We start from the raw sequence: 24,530 nt of genomic DNA on the forward strand, positions 1-24,530 counted from the left end.
GAATCCTACCACTATACTATGCTACCACTAGCTTTCCCAGCTAGTAAACTCAGCCTTTCAGTATTGCTTCAGGGCTTTCCACTGAATCTTTAAATTTCAGTTTGGGTTGCTGAATAATTATACCTGTATCTGCAAGAAGTAGTGTGTAATGTCCACCTGTAAGACTTAGCTTGCTTTCTCACCTGAAGTAATTTTGAAAGGGGCAGAGAAGAATCTTGAAAAAAAAAACTGATTTTTGCAAGAGTTTCAGAAGTGTTTATAGCTTTTTCATGGGAAGTATCTGGACTGCACAGCATTTGTAGAGGCAATATTAGACTTAGTCTGATTTTGGCATTACTACTATTTTATTCAAAACATGTAATAGCATAGTCATCATCAGGTCATCAGCTACATATACTGGCTCCTAGTACAGTCACAACCTGTTATGGGAGAAGGATGTCAAGTTGCACTCACTGCATGGAGTGCACAAAATGATTCACAGTGCTGTAATTATAGATACAAACTTATAGGCTGTGACTTGATAGTGTATCACTACATTCAGCAAGTTAGCTTTTTACCAGTTTTCGTTTTTTACCTTTTGTTATCCTGGCCAAAATGTCTGTTGAGGTTTATATGAGGTGTAGAGTATGACCCCCAATGAAGCATGAACAACTGTGCTTGAACTAGAGACCAGATTTTGCTTGTTGATCTGGTTTCCACATGCATTAGAAGGTATCATCTAGGTAGCTAGTTCCTCGAACTTTCTATTATATATGCATTATATTGGCACATATAATGCATACATGCCAGTAAATTCAGAAACTCATCAGCTTTGCAGTTGCTCCTTGGAAAAAATTCTACCCTGGTCATTCCATCTATTGTTATGTTGATAATTCATTGTCACTGCATCAAGTGGTCTTGTAATTTTACAGGAAACAGAGAAAAGGAGAAGAATTGAAGAAGCCTACAAAAATGCTGTGACAGAACTGAAGAAGAAGTCCCACTTCGGAGGACCAGACTATGAGGTACAAATTCTACTTTTGAAATTTTTAAAAACATTATGAATTTTTCTGATGGATTGACCCTGGCTGGATACCAGGTGCCCAAAAAGCCGCTCTACTACTCCCCTCAGGTGGACGGGGAGAGACAATGAGTCTTCTGGGTTGAGATAAGAACAAGGAAAGGTCACTCACCAGCTGCTGACAGAGGCAAAACAGACTCAACTTGGGGAAATATAGCTTAATATACTAATCAAATCTCAAAATCACCCTTCCCCTACACCTCTCTTCTTCCTGGGTTTAACTTCCTTCCAAATTTTCTGCGTTCTACCCCTCAGCTATGCAGAGAGAAAAGGAACAGGCATTGTGGTCAGTTCATCTCACACTGTCTCTCCCACCCTTTCTTCCTCACAGGGAGCACTCCTTACACTCTTACCCTTCTCCAGTGTGGGATTCCTCCCACAGGAAACAGTTCTCCATTAACTCCTCCAACAGCAGTCCTTCCCATGGACTGTAGTTCTTCATTAACTGTTCCCCTGAGTCCTTCCCACGGGATGCAGTCCTTCAGGAACAGGCTGTTCCAGCATGGGATCACAGTCCTGCCAGTAAACTTGCTCCAGCATGAGCTTCTCTCCATGTGGCCACAGGTCCTCCCAGAAGCATGCTCATGTGCGGGCTCCCCACAGGATCTGGTCACTCTTTGGGCGTCCACCTGGTCCAGCGTGGGTTCCTCAATGGGCTGGAGGTGGATTTCTGCTCCTTCATGGATCTTCCATGGGCTGCAGGGGCACAGCTGCCTCACCATGGTCTGCACCAGGGGCTGCAGGGGAATCTCAGCTCCAGCATGTGGAGCAGCAACTCCTGCCCCTGCTTCTTCACTGACCTGGTACCTACTGAGCTCTTTCTCTCACATACTCTCACTCCACTCTGCTCCAGCTGTAGTTCCAAGGGGGTGTTTCCCCCTTGTTAAATACATTATCTCAGAGGTGCTGCCATAGTCACTGATGAGCATGGCCTTGGGCAATGGCAGCAAGCAGGTCCATCTTAGAGCTAGCTGGCACTGTCTTAGTTCGATTTGAGGGAAGCTTCTATCAGCTTCTCAGAGAAGCCACAGCTACCAAAACCGTGCTGCACTAACCTGATACACTTGTTGTATCAGATTGACTTGTTTATTAAAAAGGGAAAGTGAAGTTACACAAGCCAGTGCAAGTGTGATTTGCAAATGTTCATGCCACACTTTTTTTTTACCTTGGAAACTGAAACTGAAGACTCTCAGTCCTTAATTTCTTTAGTGAATGTAAATATTCTTTTGGTGTTTTGCTTTTGTCTGAAGTATGTTTATTATAGATAATTCTGTTGATTTTTGTTATTTTCTAGTACATTTGGTACCAGTTACACATAATTGTACTTTTTTGTTCAGCTGTAGAGATAAGTAAAGCAAAAATATGAAAACTCCGACAGCAAGGGCAGCCCTGGAAGATGAAGTTTAACTGATTTTTGATTTGTCACTGCCCTTGAAATACCATGTTTTCAAATGCAGATTTTAAGTTCATTTCTTCATTTCATCTCATGCAATGGGATGCTCATTTCATAAGCATTCTCCTCAGTGAGGTATTTAGTTCTAATCTAAGATGCATAAACAAACTTTTGAAGAGTAATTGTAAAATGGTTTAGGTTGGAAGGGACATTTAAGATCATCTAGTTCCAATCTCCCTGCCATGGGCAGGGACTATTCCCACTAGAGCAGGTTGCTCAATGCCCTATCCAGCCTGGCCTTGAACACTTTCACTGATGAAGCATACACACTAATGTAAGCTAATGCACCTAATAAAATAATCTTGACCCTTTCATGTACATTATTCAAACACATTTCTACTTTCAAGTCATAACCTGAGAAGTTGTACTGTAGAGATATTTAAGATACTTGATGTTAGATTAATTGTTGTCACTGAGACATGCACTGTGAAAGAATAAAATAAATAGGAAGTTTGGCTTTGTCTGCTTGGTTGTGAACGCAGCTGTTTCTTCAAGGTGTCAGGGCTTATACACAGTTTTGGTTTTGTTTTTTTTTTTTTTTTTTTTTTTTTTTTTTTTTTTTAATTTGCAGGATAGGTTGTCTTACAATACAGTAAAAGCAGTATATCTAATTTATTAAATTATGGTTTTAATTAGTAGACTAGAATTTTCAATCCTTGACTTAACTGTACCTGCTGTTTAACTGTTGTTTCTGAGAATTTTCAATAGAAATCCCCAAAATTTTGTCTTCCCTTGTATTTTTGAACACATACCTGAGTATCAGTGCCTTAAGGCACTGAAATACTTGGAAGAAGTCTAACTACACAATTATGTTATTAGATGTAGTTTACTGACACAGTAAACATTTTCAAGAGAAGACATTTATTAATTAAACCCTAAATTTAGTGACAAAGCATACTGACACTATTACTCAGTTTCCTGGGGTGTTTTCTTCTTTATGCAACTATAATTAAATTGTTGTTACAGGGAGACACTTCCTTTAATAACTAGAGGTTTTCAGAGAACTTGTTATTTAACAATATTGGTGAAAATATTTGAGATCTGTAGAAGAAATTTGCTTCCATCAGTTACATATAAAATATAAATATATATTTCTAATGTTAAATTGAAGTGGAACTTCTTTGTCTCTAGTATTTTTAACTATTTTTTTAAAATTATGCTCCAGGAGGGTCCTAATAGCCTGATTAATGAAGAAGAATTCTTTGATGCTGTTGAAGCTGCTCTCGATAGACAGGATAAAATGGAGGAGCAGGTATGAAAACTTGAAGAATGTCATAATGATGAGCACTTCCTGAAGGACTTCTGTGATTTAGTCTGTCCTGATGGTTGCTTGATGCCGATTTTGAGAAAATAACGCTATAGCTTGTCTAGAAGAGAATAGTGCAAGTGCAAAGCTTGTTGAATGTCTCTAGTTTCTAATTCCTGAGTAAATGTCCTGTATGAAAATTATCTATATGTGACTGCTGCCCTGTTAAAATAAAAATATCAAATACTGCAGCTGTCTCTCAAAACCTAGTAATTGGTCTGAAGTATATATGGCATAGGAAAGAGAGTTCTGCCTGGCTACTTCTGACTCATTTCTTGAACACACCTCAGTGACAAGTATCAAAAAGAGATAAGAAATATTCTAGAAAATAGAGTATGAGGAAGTATAGCAGCATATAAAATGAGAGGGAATAACAAAGTTATGCATCCTTTGTTGTAAAAGAGTTTATGCTTAGGAACATAGTGAAAAAAAATGACTTGAGAATTAAAAGACTTTCTAGTGGACCTGTAGTTCCCAGCAGAGTTTACCTCATGTTGGGACCTCTTAGCAGAGAGTACAGGTTTTGAGTGACTGTGATAGTACTATATGGATCTCTAGTGCTGCCAGTGTGTTTTCCTTGCCTCAGAAATACACCTTGAAGTTTAGATGAATTCAGTCTTCAGGCCCACTCAGTGAGAATTCCAGTGGGATGACAGCTTCATGCCTGTCAGTGACAGCATTAGTTGTTGTAGTCACTATGTACATTGAGCATGAGTCACTTTGTTTCACAGTCCACCCCGTCGCAGCTGACTAATAATAATTAAACTTATGTTGTTGCAGTCCCAAAGTGAGAAGGTTAGATTACACTGGGCAACATCCTTACCTGCTGGAGATGCATATTCTGCTGTGGGGACTCATCGATTTGTGCAAACGGTGAGATATTTGTCCTGATCTTCTCAGAATAGTGAGCTGCTCTGTGCTGTTTCTATGTAATATTTTGTATGGGTAGGTGAGACTTTTTGGTGTTTCTAGTAACTTCCAGTGGCCTACTCATTTTCAAAAAAAGTAGCTGGAACCAAAAAAGGACTGCTTTTTGTCTTGACTGAAAAATACTCATTTGAGAACCTATTTAGAATGTTCTTTACTTGGATGAGGCTTATCAGGCAGAAAAAAATGAAAAATCCCAATTGGCGAACTTTAGTGTTTTTAAGACACCTTTACCCAGATTAATTGAATGACTTTTATTCTAAAAAAAAGAAAATTCCAGTTGGTTGTATCAGAATTAGTTGACTTGTTTTATAATGTTACTGGAAACACTATGTTCCTGTCAGGGCTACACTGGGAGCATAATATATAATAGGTGCATGAAACCAGCATTTGCTGCTGTGCTCACTGCTTATGGTGCATTTGTTTTCCTTTTCTTCATTATCTTGTGCTTGCAAGTTGGTACTGAACGCTCTGTTGTGCCTTTGTTCTGATTACTTGGTTTTTTCTTTGTCTGTCTCTGGTAGCCCTATAGTCGCTCTTCCTCCATGTCTTCCATTGATCTAGTCAGTGCCTCTGATGATGTTCACAGATTCAGCGCCCAGGTACTGTATTGATGTGTCAAGTGGGGGTTGCATATCTTTGCTCTATTTCATCCTCTTCTCTAGAACCTGGGGTTTTTTTTTCCTCTGTTTTTTTTTTTTTTTTTTTCATCAATCACTGCTTGCTTTAAACTAGTACATTGAGACAAACAAAGGAGTTCTCTATTCCTGTACTAAATGGTTGTCTTTCTTTCTTTACATCTAGCTTGCATGCATACCATTTGTGCAGAGGCCCAAATCTTGTGAAACTGTTTGGTTTAGTTCAGTAGCTTTAATAAAAATGCCTATAGTTTGAAAAATTTGTATCTCTAGTTATAATGAAAGTAGAATAATGTGTTTTACAAAGGCTGGATATTCTCTTTGTTTCAGATAGAACAGTTTTTCTTGCTTTTAAATCAAATGTTTGATTTTGTCTGAAGTGTTTATTTGTAATGATACAAATACATTTAATTTTATGGTTCACTATTACCATTTTTTACCTCTGTGACTACTTTGATTACCAAAAGGCCATTAAACAAGTTGACCAACAAGACAGTGGGTATGAGAAATCATATTGACGAGTTTATGTACATTCACTTGTCCTTCAGAAATTAAGTCTGACATCCTGAATATGTCAGTGTCACTGTAATGACATATTCCAGTAATGTACAAAATTACTTTAGGTGCATACTAGGAAGATGATAGTTTAGAGTAGAATTAGATAAGTATTTGCTTTTTAGTCTCCAAAACAGTAGTTCACATATGTTCATGCTATTTCTTTCCTTCTGTGGTCCATATGTGATTGTGACTATGGAGCTCCCTTCCGGGATCTGCTCTTCTGTAGGTCTTTTAAAGTATTAGCAAAAGCTCCAACCAATCTATTTTTTTCCAAACAGGAATGGATTTTATTTTTTTTTAATAGAGCCTGGAATTTTATTATTTGCAGACCATTACCAGCTTCATGACCAAGACAAACACTTAATGACTTGCCCAGTGGACTAAAATTCCAAGATATTTGCAATCATTTTATTTCTGAAATCTGAACTTATTGCCAAGTAAAAAGTATGCAAGTCCTATTGCACAGCAGTGATAGGCTCATCCATTGGTATCCCAGTAGCTGAGGTGTTTTCTAAGTTTTTTTTCTTTGGGAGGAGAGGTAATAAACTGAGGGGTAATGAAGTAAGGGAAAAATAAGTAATAGAGAGCAAGTCTGAATGCCAAAATAGGAATTAGTACTCTGTCAGGTTGCGGGTGCCGAGATTGTTCAGCATAAGGGAAACTCATATTTGCCAATTGCAGGTGTCCTCATTTTCACCTCTTTTATGCCTGTGATAACATTTCTGCATTCATATGATAAACCTGAGTTGTAGAGCACCACTGTGACTGCAGAACTGATCACTTAAAAATGAACCTGAGGTGGACCAGGTCCTTATCACAATAATGCAAATCGTGGTTAAGTATCAGGATCAAATGGACTGGAGTAAAATTGCTCTTTTTGCCTCCTGCATGGTTTATACTACATGAAAGTTACTATGGAGTGCCTCCTAATCCACTACAGAAAGTATGAATATGCCCACATGCAGTTCCACCCTCCAAGTGTTTTCCGTAAAACAAATTTTTGCTAGACCAACAAGTCATTACACCTGCTCTGGAGTTTGTTTTACTGAACAAGACAACAAAGAGCATAATGAGAATAGCAGACCTCTTCGTTCTACCTGCTATGGACTGTATTAAAAAGTTTATTAAAAGTTTGCCTCTGTCCCCATGCTGACAATTTGGCTTTGGGAAGGCAAGCTAATACCTTGATTCTTAATAAATGTGACTTTTCCTAGATTCCATGTGAATAAAGGGAATTCTGGTATAAGTAAAAAGACAAATAGCAAGTTGCAACCCTGTTCTAAAGACTGAGAAGTATAAACGTATTCTGATGGGTGCTGTTTCTTCAGTGTGCCTCTAGAAAGGCATTGATGTCTCTGCCAGTTGAGTGGGAGCTCAGATCACTTTCTTTTAAAGATCTGTCAGCTTTATAATGGAGTCTGAGCTCTTTGTAGGCCCTTTAAAGGGAAGAACTTTCCATTCAAAGTTCAGGTCAAGGCTGTATGGCATACAGGTTGCAAGTATTTTTGCAGACCATCCTTGTAGCCAGCTAGGAGCCCAGAGGTAATAGTGAGTTTCCCAGGTGGGAAAGAATCATTCAGTCTTGACTGTGCCTCTGAAATAGATCTGCACTTGACAGATGGTGACCAGTGCACAGACTAAACAGAGTTTGTACAGTGTACACAAGCAGGTCATGTAAATTCTAAATGTCCTAAAGGAAGGAAGCAGGAGTCTGTTTAGATTGCATTCATGTGGATGCCTCCTCTCTTCTTTCCTTGATATATCCATCATCTCTTTGCATTTAGCTCATAAAGCAAAAACTATCAAAACACACAAAAAAAAAATGTATAAAGCATAACTTAGTCCTTAATTAAGAGGTGGAATATAAAATATGTAAGGTATGTCAAGGATTCCTTTCTTAAAGAAGTGTGACCTAGAGCTAATAAATTGAATACTTGAACAGCCCACATTCTTACCTGGTTTGTATTATACTGTAATTGTTTCACTTGGAAAAAAAAGAAATTTTTGTAGGAAAAATGCTAGTAACAGAAGTTGGCTTGTCTAGAAGCTGAAACACAAATCTTAGTGGTGCTTTTTGTTCACTGAAACTCAAAACCAAAGCACCCAAAACCTGGATTGATAACTTTTCCTTGTCTAGAGAAGTCTATGCTTAGTTAAACTAAGACAAACTAGGATTTCCATTTAGTGGATTTTGTTTTTTCATGTGGTACTTCTAGAGTTTTATTTGATTCAATTACCTTTTTTCTTTCTGGTCTTAAGTGTATTGCCTGTTGAGTACATAGTACAAACAAGATTACTGCCTTAAATTAACAGTAAATAACATCTTTCAGTTCTGCATCATATTGAAAAAAAGATTATTATTAATTTTGCTTTCTGCTTTTTTTCATACTTGCCCAAATATATTTTACATATTTTACTGCACACCAGGCTTCAGGTTTTTGTGCGTTGTGCAAAAGCACCCTAGGGTTCAGACTGTTCATTTTGTGATTGTATACTACTTCAACTAATCTTTGTGTGGGTCAACTAACTAATTTTTTGAAGTGCTTTTCCTTTTGAAAAAAAAAAGACATTTCTAGTAGTTCAGGAAAATGCTGTGAGTCATGTGGACTTGCTTGCTGTGACAAGTTTTAGCAGTCATCTACTTTTGGGTGGAAAAAGGTTATTAAAGTGTTTTAAGTATTTGAAGTGTTACACGGCAATGAATATCCTAAGATTTTGCTTCTGTTTTTATTTGGGGCATTTGGAAAAGGGTGGGGAACCAAAGAAACAGAACAATGTATTAGATCTAAAATAAACATTGTCTTCCTCTCCCAGTACCCATTTTCATGCATATTGTATGGAATAAAAAATGAGATATTCACATAGCTTGATAAAAATACAGCAAATATTTGGCTGAAAAAAAAAAGGCACAGCTTCTATCAAAATAAGTTTTGAATGAGCATTTTATAATTATAGAATCTCTGTACCATCATAATCCTTTGAGTGTAGGCATTTCTGGGTTTTTTTCCTAGCTGTCAGCTGTGCAAAGATGCCACTGAAACAGAGCGGGCATGCTTTGTTTGTTACTGTTTTCCTCACTGCTCTTCCAGTAGGACTTCTGATATGCATTTGCTTTTCAGAGCTTGTCAGTCTTCTTCCCTAACCCCCTGCCTTTGTTGAGCTTTTTAAATGCTTTTCAGTGAATATCTTACAATGCATTGCAATTCCATTTAGAGATACTTGCAGTTCCTATCTGCTGAAATAAACAACTGCTTTAGGTAGAAGTGATGAGGTTTGATATTTTAAAGGTACAAAGGCAGGATAGGAAGTACCCGCAAGGAATGAAGCTGGAAGTTGAATCAAGATTTTGGCTTTTGTTTATGAAGGCCAGCATTATTTGTTTGTTCCTAACCTGACAGAGAGCTCTCTCGTTCAAATTCAGCTCCTCCACAATAATTGAAGTGTTAACTTGTGACTTCCAATGCTGTACAGTATCTCCCCAAAAAGATGGAAGGAATGAGTTAAAAACGCCTGTTTTTCTTCTTTTACAGGTGGAAGAGATGGTACAAAACCACATGACATATTCCTTGCAAGATGTAGGAGGAGATGCCAATTGGCAGCTAGTGGTAGAAGAAGGAGAAATGAAGGTAAATGTTTCAGATTTGGTTAATTTGTATAAGATGATATATTGTGAAGACAAATACTTACAGTGTTCATTTGGCAGTGTTATCTTTACTGCTGGACTCCATGATCTTAAGGGTCTTTTCCAACCCAAATCATTCTATGATTTCTGGAAATATTCTCAATCAGCAAGTTATGCTGTTGAAACTTGCTCTGGGAATAGCATTGTTTAGGCTGGGACTGGGGATCCATGCGAGCTGTGGCTTCCAAAATATTTATTCATACAAAATTCTGTGTGACTCTTACAATAGATTCATCTTTGCAGATTCCTTTCTCATTCCCTCCTACTTAAAGCTTGGTATCAAAGTAATGTGTAAATTCTATGTACAAAAATAACAACAGTAACAAGCTACAGTGTTGGCTGCTCCACTGTGCTTATGAATCCATGTGGATAGGGATAAACAAGCCAGGTTAATCATTTTTGGAGTAGGAACTTTAAAGTACTGGTCTTTTCATGTGAATTGCCACATAAGAATGTCTTCAATGGGTGTTACCAGAGAACACTTTCATGGCAAATTATTTGTGTGATAATCTTCTAGGTAAGTGGTTTGTTGGTTTGGGGTTTTTTTAAGCTGATTAAATTTCAACAATTAAAACATGAACAGTTTTGACAGTTTCTGTTCTATACTTCTTTCTTTTGTTTGGCTGTAGGTATACAGACGAGAAGTGGAAGAAAATGGAATAGTTCTAGATCCTTTGAAAGCAACCCATGCTGTTAAAGGGGTAACAGGGCATGAAGTTTGCCACTACTTCTGGAATGTTGATGTTCGTAATGACTGGGAAAGTAAGGCATTGGTTCTTCAGCTTTGCAGGTTTATCAGCAAGGATAGTATTTATAGCATTGTCCTGTTGTTTGTGACTGTTCACTGATGGATTTTTTTTTTTCCTTCCCTCACCCCTTTCAGCAACAATTGAAAATTTCCATGTTGTGGAAAATTTAGCGGATAATGCAATCATCATTTACCAGACACATAAGGTAATAACACTTCATTTGCATACCTTACTGAGAAGTCTGAAGTATGTGTGTTCCAGTGTTATTCTGAATACTTTACTGGCTTAAAATACTGTTCTGGACATTATTCCAGAACAAGTTCTCTATTAAACTGTGACTTCGTCAATTTTTCAAACTTTTCTTGAGAGCATAATTGGTTGTGCATGTGTTTGATAGAGCTTGAGCAGTAAGTGAGGTCTGCTTTTAATCTCACTATTATATCACTGCCAGCAAGGCTAGTCCTCCAAAGCAAACAGAAGAAATAAATCACCACTGACTACAAGGAAAAAACCCACACCACTTTATCAGGTGTTTTTTGCAAAAATGCAGGTTACTATTCACCACAATTAGTTGACACACCACCTCATAATGCAAGTGGTTTTAATTGTTGGTACAACACTTGTTCTTGTATCTTAATTGTTTTTTCCCCCAAAATGGTTCTGTTGTCACTTTATAAAAATACTCATTTAAATTATAACCCAGCAACTGAAATGCAAAAAAAATATAGGAATGAAATGTACATACTCATCCTTAGTCTCGCATTTTTTAAATATTAGTATATTCAAATGTTTAAACAAATATTTTTCTTTGACAATTTTACCAGTACTGCGGTTATATTGAAACTTCTTTAATAGAGGACTCATAATTTTGAATAAGACAGTTGTGTCATCTGTATTGATTGTGGTAAAAAACACAACTTTTTTGTTCCTATTGAATGTCAGGAAAATAACTTCTGTATATTTTCTTACTTTGTCACACATTTCACTTCTGAAACTTTCTCTTGGATAATACCAATTTGCTATATCTGTCTTTTTGGATTGTTAATGATAATGATGATAATGATAATGAAAAAGATAATGATTGTTTTAAATACATTCCTCCTCTCTCTTTCTCTCTTGAGACATAAGTAATTGTAGATGCATTCCTATAAACCTAACCATTCGTTCAGTTTGTAGCTTACAAGTATTAACTATAAAATCCAAACCTGAGGTTGAGGGTACAGGAGGGTAACTGCCTCTTCCTATTCTTTTAACTGAAAAATTAATTGCAGTTGGGTACTCTGTATTTCAAAGGCCTTTACTTTTTGCTCTAGTTTCTTTTTCTATGAAGTGTAGCCAACATGAAATTTATGTTGCCTATTTCCAACAGCTGTGTTCTCTTTCAGCTTTCAGAATGAAATTACTTGAACATGAACTTTAACTTAATAATATAACAGACCTTGTTTGCCTTGCTTGGTTTTTAATTTTAAATGAGAATAGTAGCTAAACCTGGAAAAGTTTATATTCAGTTGTTTCTCTGCAGAGAGTGTGGCCAGCCTCTCAAAGGGATGTGCTGTATTTGTCTGCCATCAGAAAGATACCAGCATTCAGTGAAAATGATCCAGAAACGTGGATTGTGTGCAATTTCTCTGTAGAACATGACAGTGCTCCTGTAAGTATTGTTTTGAATCTGGGAAGTTCTGCTTTGGATTTTCTGTTCCATGGTAATGCAGTGGATTTTCTGTTCCATGGTAATGCATTTGCAGTGCTAGTGTGAGGGAGATGGAAGCAAAAAACCAGTTGATTTAAACCAGGTGATAAAATTGCTTGATTGAGGCATTCTTAGCCAAAAGCTTTCCTGCCTTACCTCTCAGTTGGCAGATCTAAGGTGTTACAGCAGAATGGAAGCAAAATTTCTGGACATGTGAAAACATTTTAAAGAATTGACATTACTTTATATGGAATCAATATCAATATAAGAGTAGTTTACATAATTAGAGGTAGGGTTAAGCCTCCATTTTACACAGTTTTGCCTTGGTTCTAGCAGATAACAGCAATGATTGTTTTCCTTAGATTGCTATTCCATAGCCTGCTTTGAAAGGAAAAGTTAACTGATATTTGTAAATGCTGATACATTGTTCTTGAAATGTTTCATTAGTGATTTGTCACAACAGTTGAAGTAATTAATTTACAATGTGTTAAGCAAGCAGAAACTTTAGATTCAAACATTTTAGATCCTTCCCCTATCCACCATATATCTTTCATGTTACTCACTTTCATGTTACATCCATGTAAATGCTAGAATATAGACTCTTAGAAATACAGCTTCTAGAGTGTTAGACTTCATGATGGAAAAAATGTTCATGCTCAAGTGTGCTTAAACAAATTCAGTTTAAGGCTTACAATGTTTCATTATTTTGGCAGCTGAACAATCGGTGTGTCCGTGCCAAAATAAATATTGCTATGATTTGTCAGACGTTAGTAAGCCCACCAGAGGGCAACAAGGAAATAAGCAGGGACAACATTCTGTGCAAGATTACATATGTAGCTAATGGTAAGTATAAAATTTTTCAGTATGACATTCGTGATAGATGTTAATTTGGGGGATTTAAATACTGGCACAAAAATAGGCTTGATGCCTTTTCCCTCTTCTGTTAAACCTATTTATAGCATCACCTTTGTATTAATCACATTCAAAAGGTCTCACATTAAGGTGCTACATGAACTGGTGAATGGGATCATTCACTTTGTGGGAGGAATAAATGGAAAAGCTGTGTAGCTCAGTCCTAAGTACATAACCTTGGGGTGGAGGTGGGTGGGCAAAAATGTCTGCAACTGGAATGAGCTGGCATACCTTTTAGTTTCAGTAATGGTATGTTGGGTTTTTTTCATGTACTACTGTAACTCTTTCTTCTCCCAATTCACCTCATTAGGCTGAAAAGCTGCTAATAGTAAAGATACAGTACTTATCCCCTGATGCCAAGAGGGAGTAAATGTTTTGTATGAAGATGCTTGCAAGCTGTATAATTTAAAAATTCTTTAATTTTTTTTTAGCTGATAGAATCCTTGGCATTGACTGAAAAATTGTCAAAGCCAAATTGTATTGTTGCTGTACCCAGTATTTAGCAGTGTCTTGTAGTATTGGAGATGTATAGTATCTTCTCTCCCAACAGAGCTACAAAACACTTTAAGGGTAGCTCACTCTGCTTTTAACTTTTTTTTTTTAAGTTTCCAGAGTATTTAAGAAGTATATTTTCATTGCTAAATTCTGAACTCTGAGTATATGCGAAGTGATAGCTTTTTCAGCAACATGAAACATTCCCCTGTGAATGAAAATATAATTTAAATAAGCTCAAATTTTGTTTAAATTCTTTATAATCATTTGCAGGATGTTGCCTATGTGGCAGTTCTGCAGGCAAGTGCAGTAATTATTGAAAAGTAAAACTGACTCTGCTTTCTTTGAAATAGGAAGTCTCTCAAGTCTCTTTGTTTCTTGGAAGCCCATAGAGAATATCCTCTTCTATCTGGGCATTTTCCCAAGACTCACCATGTAGCACATTTAATGTTTTCTAGATAATATTTTCTGAATAATGGCAACATAGATCTGGACTCAGCTTGAGTATTACAAATAGAAAATGCTACAGCATAAGCCTAGGGGCATAAAAAAATAATCTGCTGAAGGTTATTCTTTCTTGTTACTTCAGGGAGAGTTGCAGGAGTAATGAAGAAAAATTTACTTTTTCAGCATTTAGTGGAGTTGCTTTATTTCAGTCTCTGTGTTTACCTCTAGTGAACCCAGGAGGATGGGCACCAGCATCAGTGCTACGGGCAGTGGCTAAACGAGAATATCCAAAGTTCTTAAAGCGTTTTACATCCTATGTGCAAGAGAAAACAGCAGGAAAGCCTATTTTATTCTAGTACTAGCAGGTATGTGCACTTTTTAAATTCTTGATTCACCATTTGAAAGGCCAAATGGAAGTATAAAATCTAGAAATGTCTTACGTGATTAGCACGGCTTCAGTACTTGCTTTAGTATGCAATATGCTTTTATAAAACCATCATATAATTTGTGTTTGCAGGCTGCACAAGTTAGCAAGCATTTTTCATAGACTTTTGTAGGTCTTTCAAGTTTTTGCATACAGGTCCAATTTACGAAGAAGTAAAAGGGTCGGAATTACTCATTTTTTTAAACTGTCACAGGCATTTTGCACTTTTTCTGAAAACATACGCGCTGCAGTTACTCAAGAGCCTCATGAGGTTTTTATACCTGAAATTCTTCTTACAGTTGCATATTTCATGGACTATTAGTACATTTCAGTTTTCTTTTATATTGACAGAATAGTTTTGACTTAGTATTTTTATTAATGGAACTTCACTGACCAATGTGACTTACTAGAGTATACAGAAGACTTGACTTAAGTTTTTAGCCTTTCTGATGAATCTAGGAAAGGAAAGGGATTTCCAGATGCTTTCTGAAGTCAATGGATATATTTTTTAATGGTATAAGCTGTTGGGTAATCTAAAGTTGTTTGAATAGTTAGATGATGATATGATATGATATTAAAAGAGGATTCCTTGATCACTTTGAGGCTATCTGAGCCTCTTAGTATTAAATAAGCCTTAACTAATTTTTGTTAGTTTTAATCTTGCCATATTTTTCATTTTCTGTAAGTGTCATGTCAAACCACACAATTCTGTTTAGTTGTGCTAGTGTTACATAGTGTTAGCATCATCCAGTCACATCTGAAGATGAGTCTCTATCACTTGTTCTACATGTGACATAGGTTTTTTCTATTTTTGGGTTCTATTTACTGTGTCAGACTCTAAAAGCCTTAGTTGTTTCATTCTGCTCTGACAGGTATCTGTGTAATGATTCACAATTTTAAATGTAAATTGTTAGAGAACTAGTATAGGTAAAGCATTAAAAGCACAGCATCACAAGCCAACAGTTAACACATGACCATACCAGTCCTCATGACACTTAAGCTGTTTAATAAGTTAATTTTACTTGTAGTATACAAGCTTTTCAGTGCTGTATTCTGAAAATTCAGAAATTCAAACTTCAGCTGTATTCTTTTCTTTGCTTACCTGCAGCAATCAGAGCAAGACTGGGTGAGCATTCCACGATGGAGAAGTGACCATGCATAGAGCACTCCATGCTGGAACGAAGGATCTACAGTCTTTTTATGGCCCAGGTTCTAGGCTTTGTATACTGAAGTGAAGAAGTGTTGCAACACCATGGGGCTGAATATTTAACAATAGCTCTCTCCTGCTAACTTTCTTGATGAATCAGTGTGTAATTATAAATACATGTATTGATAACATGTATATGGCTCTATTTTTATTTGCTTGCTTTAGAAGAAGAGCACATACAACTTTGAATCACCTACATGGGCTACTGTGTTAATTTGAAACAAGTTGTAGAATTTCATTGTCAACCTTCCTGAGATACTTCTGCAGTTTTTGTGCATGTGTGAAAAGCACAAGAGACAAATGCACATATAGCATACTGTATGTGCTTTATATGCACAAAAATCTGTGTGGTATTTTGGGGGTGTTGAGAGGAGTGGCTTCAGTAAAACCTAGGTAACTTGTTGGTAGGTTTTGTTTTGCTTTGTATAATCACAGTTCATTGCTGCTGGTTTCTATAATGAATCATCTTGTTACATAAAATGCCAGTTAATATCTGAGGGCTGTCAATATCCTTATGACTTTGCCTTTTCTATTGTCTTACTCTTATGACGATCTTCAGTTCTGAAGGAGTAAGAGTGTGAAAAGCTTTATTTTTTTCCAGATATCTTTATATTTCTATTGTATTTTTTAGTTATGTAATATGTGCTGCAGAATTTTTGTTATTAAACATGATCCAGAAATATCTAGAAAGATTCTGTATGAGAGGGCAAGAGACTGCCTAAAACCTAGGGGACATCTGTCCATGCTATCTGCGTGGACTGCTTTCTTGGATAATACCTGGGGCTTTCCCAAAGCTGTGAGAAGGTACACTATAATATTTATTGAAGTGATTTGGATTACCTAAAACAACATTCCCAGTCTAGATTGAGGATGAGTACATTATTTTCAGATCCTGCATGTGTTTTCCTCATCTCAATAAAGCTGTGCTATGAGGTTCATGTGGAAAATTATTTGCCTCTTGATCAAAAACCCATCAGAGCTACAAGAATGCATAGTTTTTTACTGGAAAGTTCCGATTATCTGCTGTGAAAATCTAAATGTCAGATGTATGCCTGCCTTTGATTCTGGAGATACTTGTTAGGAGAGGGCTGTGTCAGACTAGTACTGACTGTGAGGTCTTTTATCCATGTCCTATAGTTGGAAACACTTCAGAGGCTGCTCGGTGTTTCACTAAACCATGTATCTTGAGGAAAAATGTTTCAAAGATATCTTCTTCAAAAGAAAGCTGAAAGTCAAATTTATTTGATATAGTGTGCTAGGTGCCTGAAAAGAGATAAAATACAGTAACTTAGTGAAGATTTGGTAAATGATTCAATGTGATCTGCACAGTGTTGAAAAGCTTCTCTGTTCATCTTCTCTGTAGAGATGAAACCATACCTAACATATGATTACACACGCATGCAGATTTCATGCTCCATGACTCTTCCCTTTTTATTTGCCTTTCTCTAATGGTGTGCATGGAATATGCCTTATTACAGAGTTATTCTGTTCATTTGAATATGTAGAAAAGTGCCTATATGGTAATGTTAGTAAGGCAAATAAGATGAAAATTTGTACATCTTTACTATATCACCAGTGAGCATTTTATATACCAACGTTAAAAAACAAAATCTGATACCTCAAATGTACTTCATCTTTTTACAATCAACCAAGCAGTGGTACATTCCACCATAGCCACTGATGGGAACTTAAAAAAAAAAATTCCAAAATAGGAAGAGTTTAACTCCTTATTTGCCATTTCTGGTAATTGTTGGAACACGGGCAAGTTTATTAATTTAATAGGATAGCTTTATTTTACAAAGGTATGGAAAGTTTACAAAGCAGTATATAAACTTATATCATTAGTTGCATTTGCACTAAATGTGATGTACTTTTGCGATTTATTCTGTAAATAAAATGACACTACAGATACTATTTGTAAAGAGTATGTTTTACTTTTAGATAAAGGCACTGGTACTTCACTGTAGCTAGCCCTGCCCAATCAGATTTGTAAGACGCTTTTTAAAGGCTATGGAAGGAGTTACAGGACTGAGAAATCATTAATGGACCTCTGAAAAAATAATTTCAAAAGGCAGCAGGCTTCTCAGATAGTCCTTGTGTGAGTAGCCATTAGATCCTTTCTTCGGGGAGGAATGTTGCTTTTCTGGTTTTATACAATTCGCCCTGTCTCTTGAGCCCATCCCACTTGTCAGTCACTGCCAGGTCTGTGCACTCTGAGTTCATTTCTTCCTGTTAACAGATCGAGTGTTAATGCAGCTGTGGTGGGCTTTGCAGAAGCAGCTTCTGACTCTAGAAGGTTGTTTTATAAGCTAAACCAGTTCAAAAGGCTGAAAATGCAGCAATCATCAGATATTCTTCTTTGGATATCTGCATCTGTTTGGAGAATTCGGATGCTGCCAAACTAGATCTGAAGGACATGACTTGGTAGAACTTGTGCTGGGAATGAGAATGAGATGGTTGTTATTCTGTCTGAGAATCTAAAAAACTTTGACAAATTCATCTGTGAAAAATGTGATGCACTTTGAAAAAAAAATACTTACCTTTTACTTAATTGGGCTGAGCTGGCTTATCTGAAGTTGTGCAGATTCTCTTTAATCAGATTGTCCACCTGTATTTTTGTCAAGTTGTACAGATAATGCTGTATTTGAATTGCCACTGTTCATTTACAGACTTAAAACATGAATCATATTTTTGAGTACCTTGAGTGTGTAGAGTTGTAACTGTTCTATAATAGCTTTATGATCCTAATGATAAGTTTAAAAAATTAAAAGAAGTTGGCTCTTACATGTTACAATCACAAATTTAAAACAAGTATTTAAAAATTAAAAGTATTAAAAATTATGAAGAAAAATCTTGGCTTCTTGTTATTTTTAACTTTCCAATGTTTGGAGAAACTTAAAATATTTTATCTTTTAACCAACTTTTAAATCATTAATGAAGTTATATACAATATTCTAGTGCATGGAAAACATTTAACAGGAAAGCAGTTTACTTGTGTTACTGAGGTTACTGAGATGAGAACCTGAATGCCACATTAGTTTATACATTGAGAATTTTGTTTTGTGTGAGCAGTCAGAGGAGTGTTAAAAGGTGTTCCTGGTATAGTGTAGTCATAATACGGAGCACTTCCAGAGCTTGTCAGCTCTTGATTTGTACAGAATAACAAGATTCTGGGAGCTTCCTTGGGAAGGACAGCAATCCAGGACTAAGATGTGCCAAAGGGTAAACTTCTGGCTTCTCCAAAGTAAGAATAATTTTTAGTAACTGAGATCACCTTCCATGAGCAACTTTACTTAATAGTAGAAATAAGTGGTGTCAAGTGGATCAATTACAACCCTACCTTTATTTGTTACACAGTGATCTCTACTTCTTTATATGGCAATCAGTAAAACTGTAGAAACCCTACAGGTATGCAGGACTGGAGGAACAGTCTGAAGTAACAGAAGCCATTACTTGAATAGAAACAAAACTTAAACTTAGCTCTATCAGCCTCTTGTAATAAATTGCAAAAAATAGAGTCTATAACCTCTGACCTTAGACAATGCAGCTATTTTACCTGGCAAAAAGAAATCCCCCAAAATAAAAAAAAAAATGAAAAAAAAAAATGAAAAGGTCATATTTCACATTCATGGCCCCATAACTTATGTGCATAATTTAAAAATTACATGGTTTCCAGTAAGGAGAGGTTGAGCATTTCTGTGTAACTACACTGTAATTTGACCCTTTGATGAATGACCATTAGGGCTATGCCATGCAATTTACTGGTGTCTATTACTAATACTAATCAACTTCATTCTCCACCTTTTATAAGCTGAGTTTTATAGGAGAAAAATACATTTTGTAAGAAGAAAGGGACACTGAGCATTAGCAACCTGAAGGTGTCCTCAGCTGTAGCCATCGATGCAGTAAGCTCATCTCTCTGCTCACCTGCCTCTTCTGTGCATGAAATACAGCCAGCATAAGGAAGCCTGGTACTGTGGGTTGCCTCAGTTTTCAGGGTGTAAACTAATTCTCCTTGAAAATAACAACTCTTTTATTATTTATTAATTTTGGGTCAATCAATAGTCAAACCTACTGTCATCCACAAGACATATGTGTGTCAAGGAGCAAGTCACAGATTGTACAAGCCTGTAGCAAGTGATTCTTAACTAGTGCTAGGAGTAGCAAATTATGAAAACAGCCCTGAGGATTCCCATGTGCTGGGGTAGGACTGCAGCTGAACCGTGGAGCAGCCCAGCACATGCAGCTCCTAGGAAGTTATGCCCTGTATAAGGAATTCCAGCTCAGAGGCCCAGGATGGTATGCTGCCTTGGTGAGGGCAAGTCATGCCCAAGTATGAACAGAACTGTAGGTGTGTTTATACCCTCCAGAAAATACTTGCAGTCTGGGTAATGAGCAGTCACACTGGTGACTCCTCACTGCTGCCCTGCTGGAAATCACTGCTGTCTTCAGCCTGAGGGTGCTCAGGTACCACCCAGTGCTGGAGGCTTCCCCATGCCCCACAGAGCCTGTGGCAGTGGGATGTTAGTGCTGATCCAGTTGAAAATGCAGCTCACTATTTAAAATGTTCTGAAGCTTTTACTGCCTCTAGTTGTTTCATAAAGTGTTTGGGGTGCTATGGGGTGGCAACGTTTCTGACAGAGGTTGGTACACTTGAGCAGTGGGACAAATGCTTGTCCCTCTGTAAAGAACCTGAGAAATTTAAATGAGCTCCTTTACCTTTCCCAACTTTTTTTTTTTTTTTTTTTTTTCTGAACTGTATTTGGAAACTCAAATTCAAATAACACTGAATTAACGCTGTAATACTGGGGTAACTAACCATCCTACTATCAATAGAGGTGCTAAGCAAAATCATCAGTAACTCAACCTGCAGCTGGTCATTTTTTAATAATAATTTTTAATAAAAAGCACTTAATATTTCAATATTCAATATAACTGTCAGCTGTGAGAAATTCAGTAATAAAAAGTACCTTATAATTAGCTTTCTTACTAAGACTATCATAACCAATTCCAGTGAAAATAATGGAACACTGTTAAAAGACATGAAAACCACTTGCAAATGTTAATATTAGTAGATTTTTTTCCCACTTCTAACTTCGGTCACATCAGAAGAAACTGTTTCCCTTACAAGCAGCTGTTCCAGTCACATATGCTTCAGTGGAGACCTGTACAGTTAGTTGCTCTTTTATACAACAGTTTCTGTGTTTGTGCTTGTGTGAAATAGCACCTCCTGATCTAAAGGGTATTAACTTCATTTATTACAGAAAAAAGAATTTTGGACAACTAGGTAGGATACACAAATAGTGCTCTAAAAAAACTTAATGCAGCAGTGGGATCTGGGTACACAAGAGGGAAGAATTGCAGTAAGTCTGACATTTTGAGTGTTAGAAAATAGGCTTTTTAAGGTATCTCACATGCAATAGAAGGAAAACTATCACTATTAACATTTACTGATTTTTTTCAACGCTGCTAATTTAAGGTGTCCACTTTTGTTCATATTCACAAGTGAAGGAAAAAAACACTCAGCAATTGCAACTGAAAAAACTGATATATAGTACTTTATTCCCTTCTCCCTGTTCTGATTTGCCCACAGAAAGCTTTTTAGAAAAACATCTTTCCCTGAAACACAAAACCCCGTGCCCTAATCGCCCAGATTTTCAATCACATTAGTCTCTTGGGGTCAATTTTCTCCAGGTGGACTAGAGGCTTCAGCTGCTCGGCAAAGTTCCTCATGTCATCAGAAACAATGTCCTGCCCCGCGGGCGCGACCACGTTCAGCTCCACCAGGTAGGAGAGGGACAGCGGCTCGATGCTCTCCGTGTTTCCCGGCATCAGGATGCGGAAGATCTTGTACACCACGATCTTCATGATGCCCTTTCGGAACACGTGCCCCTTGGCCACGAACTCGTGGTCCATGCGGAATCCCATCTCCACCAGGAAGTCGGTCAGGTTGTCGGACGTGGCGATGTCCACGCAGTTGCGCACCAGGGCGTGGCGGTTCTTGTCGCCGATCTCGGGCTGCCCCAGGTAGCGCAGGTGCCAGGGCATGCCGCTCTTGTCCATGGAGCGCCGGGCGCGCAGCACGAAGGGGCTGGCCTGCTGCCCCTTCAGCAGGAACACCATCTCGTGGTCCAGGAAGGTCTCGGGCTCCATGTTGTCGCACAGCCCGCGCAGGCGGTGCAGGAGGCTCTCCAGGCTCTGGTCCAGGACGCTCCCTGCGGAGACAACCATCCACGATCATCGCCTCCCCCGGGCCGCGCCGGGCTCCCTCCGCCCAGCGCCCGCCCCAGCGCCCTCCGGCCCGGCCCGGCCCGTGCGGGGCTCCCCGCGCCGCGGCCCTCGGCCCCGCGGCCCCCACCTTGGAGCAGGTACTCCATCATGTTGATGGTGCCGCCCGTGACGGGCATCATGGTGACCGGCGGCGCCTCCATGGCGAGCCCCGAGCCGGGCCCGGGCCCCGCGGCCTCCGCGGCGATGGCGACGGGACAGCCGCCGGCAGCGCCCCCTGGCGGCTCGGCGGGGCTGAGGGGCGGGGCCAGGCCGCGCTGGGGGCGGGGTCTGGGGGACGCTCCGCCTCCCTCACGCGCGCTGGGCGGGTCTCGGAGGCGGAGCGCGGCCTCAGCTCGGGCGGGGATTCGCTCACGGTGAGGATGGCCGAGCACTGGAACAGGCTGCCCAGGGAGGTTGTGGAGCACCTCTCTCTCATTCAGAACCCGCCTGGACATGTTCCTGTGTCACCTGCTTTGGGGGACCCTGCCTCAGCAGAGGCGTTGGCCTGGGTGATCTCCAGAGGTCCCTCCCAACCTTTAGGATTCTGTGATGCTGCATTAATGTCTTTTACTCTAGTTTAGGGAATCAGGAGGTAACCCGTGAAAGGCAGAGTCTCTGATCTCAGACTTCTGCACTGTTTATACGTTTCAACAAATCAGCATTTGTTGGCTGTAAGTTGCACGACTTTTCTGCTAATTACTACCCAAAGTGCTGTTTGCTCGTTGTGTTTCTCGCTTCTCCAAGAGAAGAGCCCTTCAGCTCTCGGGGTTTGGTGGTCACTGAGGCAGTGGGCAGGGACATTCCCTGCTGGAATTACCTTCCCTCAGGTGCTGCCCAGCCCTGCTGACTTCACTCCTGGCGCCCCTCATCCAGAGGGTCCATTCATCCTGAGACTCTTTCCCCCAAAACAAAGGATGAGCCAAGCATGCAACATCCACAGTGCCATTGCTTATCATAACTGCTCAGCTACAGCTACTGATTAACAACTGAAAAAAAAAAAAAAAAAAAAAAAAAAAAAAAAAAAAAAAAAAAAAAAAAAAAAACATTGCAAAGTTTGGTTCAAATCCTGAGGACCTCAATCTCGAGGGCCCCAAATCTCATTCTCGCCCCAGTGCAGGGAGCAGAGCAGGAGGCAAGGGCAGGATCACTAGGGATCATCCTGGCTGAACCCACACCCCTCCTCAGGGAGAGGTGGCATATGCAGCGTTAATTCTGTGCAAAATCTCCACCAGAAATGTTCCAGTCTGTCTCTCACAGCAGCAGCAAACGGGAACAATGCTCTGGAGCGTTGTGGGCCAGGCTTCAGCTCCTGCAGGAATTTGGGTTAAAAATCATTACCGCAGGACCAACACCTATGATTCACTGCAAAGGCAGACATCTCATCTGGTAGGGTGTGCACCATTTCTAGGCAGAAGAGCCTCTGTTCTCAAAAAGCTATGGAAATGCTCAGTATGTACTAGCTGGATTTGCTCCTGTCAATACCCGAAACAGAGTTAGAAATGTGACCTTTCTCTTAGCAGTCTTTTGTGCAGCAAACCTTGGTGCCTCACAGAACACGAGCAGTATGTCTGTCTTTCCTTTATCAGTGTCTACACAGCCGTGGTAACCCCTGCCAGCCCCCCAAAATTATATAAATACTGGTACAAGCCAAAGGCCTGTGAATGAGGAATGGCATAATCATGCCCTCCCAGGGCAATAATGGATTGTGTCACCCCTGATGTACCAAAGGTGGTTTGGAGAACTGACAGGCAGGGTCAGTTATATATATATATATATATATATATATATATATATCATGTAAATATATTTACATGGGAGGGAACCATGCCCCAGGGAGCTGCCACAGTGGACACACATTGTACGTACTCCCCAGAGTGCAGATAAGAGGTCTGTGTTGAAATAAAGTAAGAAAACAGTCAACAGAAGGTTTGAGGAATGGTTTTAAAAGCATTCCTAAGCTTCAAGGAGCAAATAATAGGTTTCTCTTATATATGGATCAGCTTTAGTTAGTGTGATCGTCATACAGTTAGCAGGCAAAAAAAGTAATATTGGGAAAGATACCTAAGAAAGGTAAAAATTAGTAAAAAATCTGTTATAGCATTTAAAAGGGAGTAATTTCTAAGGTTCATTTCTCTCTGTGGTGACACATTTTCTGTCTGTCTTAGGTGCATAAGAGTGTTACTACAGATGCCTCATAAAACCTAATAGGATGTTAATTTTCTGCCTTGAAGTAAAAATTCCCTCAAATTCTGCAGCTGGATCTACCCTGAGTAGTTTTGCTCTTCAGTCTGAGAAGCTGTGCCATAGTGCAATCCAGAAAATAAATGTTGTCCCAAAGTGGGCATCACCCATTTAGTTCTAGAAAAAATAGATGAGCAAATGTGGCCTCACAGCCACAGCACCTCCAACTACCCTCACCAGTGGTGTAAAAGAAAATGTAATCCTGCAGCTGCTGAGCTGCTTATCACTGTGGAAGATCTGTGGTGCACCTGCATACCTTAAAGGTATCTGAAAGAACCTTTTTCTGCAGCTGTTGGAGATAAAATGCAGCAGACACAGACAACAGGTGGTCAGACAGGTGGAGGAGGTGGAGAGGAGCAAAGATAAAATGAAGGGTAAACATGTTATTTCCAGCCACCCACTTAAATTCTGTTCAGCTCCCTTGGAAATCCATCTCACTCCCCTGTGAGTCTGTGTCAGGGAAATGGGATGTGG

General features: G+C 38.8%; 2 protein-coding genes across 4 annotated transcripts in view; one reads left to right on the plus strand and one right to left on the minus strand.

The window, feature by feature from the left end:
- CERT1 (ceramide transporter 1) overlaps positions 1-18,396 on the plus strand; it is an 85,925-nt gene extending 67,529 nt beyond the window's left edge. For 2 of the 3 annotated variants that reach the window (XM_066338535.1, XM_066338533.1), the window contains 11 exons: positions 912-1,004; positions 3,679-3,765; positions 4,600-4,692; positions 5,271-5,348; positions 9,473-9,568; positions 10,254-10,386; positions 10,508-10,578; positions 11,896-12,024; positions 12,777-12,906; positions 14,143-14,279; positions 15,447-18,396. In XM_066338535.1, coding sequence (XP_066194632.1) covers positions 912-1,004; positions 3,679-3,765; positions 4,600-4,692; positions 5,271-5,348; positions 9,473-9,568; positions 10,254-10,386; positions 10,508-10,578; positions 11,896-12,024; positions 12,777-12,906; positions 14,143-14,270 — 1,038 coding nt within the window. In that variant the 3' untranslated portion in view covers positions 14,271-14,279; positions 15,447-18,396. The remainder of the gene's footprint in view (positions 1-911; positions 1,005-3,678; positions 3,766-4,599; positions 4,693-5,270; positions 5,349-9,472; positions 9,569-10,253; positions 10,387-10,507; positions 10,579-11,895; positions 12,025-12,776; positions 12,907-14,142; positions 14,280-15,446) is intronic. The other variant, XM_066338534.1, reaches the window with a different exon arrangement.
- A 2,678-nt stretch (positions 18,397-21,074) lies between these two features.
- Positions 21,075-22,031, minus strand: MED18 (mediator complex subunit 18). Its single transcript, XM_066338623.1, has 2 exons — positions 21,904-22,031; positions 21,075-21,760 (listed from the first exon to the last, which is right to left on the minus strand). Exons 1-2 carry the CDS (start codon positions 21,974-21,976, stop codon positions 21,207-21,209), a joined length of 627 nt encoding a protein of 208 aa, XP_066194720.1. The 5' UTR covers positions 21,977-22,031; the 3' UTR covers positions 21,075-21,206.
- Positions 22,032-24,530: the final 2,499 nt, after the last annotated feature.

The sequence above is a fragment of the Sylvia atricapilla genome, chromosome Z (genome assembly GCF_009819655.1).
Source record: "Sylvia atricapilla isolate bSylAtr1 chromosome Z, bSylAtr1.pri, whole genome shotgun sequence".
NCBI classification, from domain to species: domain Eukaryota; kingdom Metazoa; phylum Chordata; class Aves; order Passeriformes; family Sylviidae; genus Sylvia; species Sylvia atricapilla.

Excerpts from the sequence above, each read along its gene's own strand:
- MED18 (XM_066338623.1), bottom strand. The coding sequence starts at position 21,976 with ATGGAGGCGCCGCCGGTCACCATGATGCCCGTCACGGGCGGCACCATC. Across the intron at positions 21,761-21,903 it reads GATGGAGTACCTGCTCCAAG|GGAGCGTCCTGGACCAGAGC; the intron begins GTGGGGGCCGCG and ends TTGTCTCCGCAG.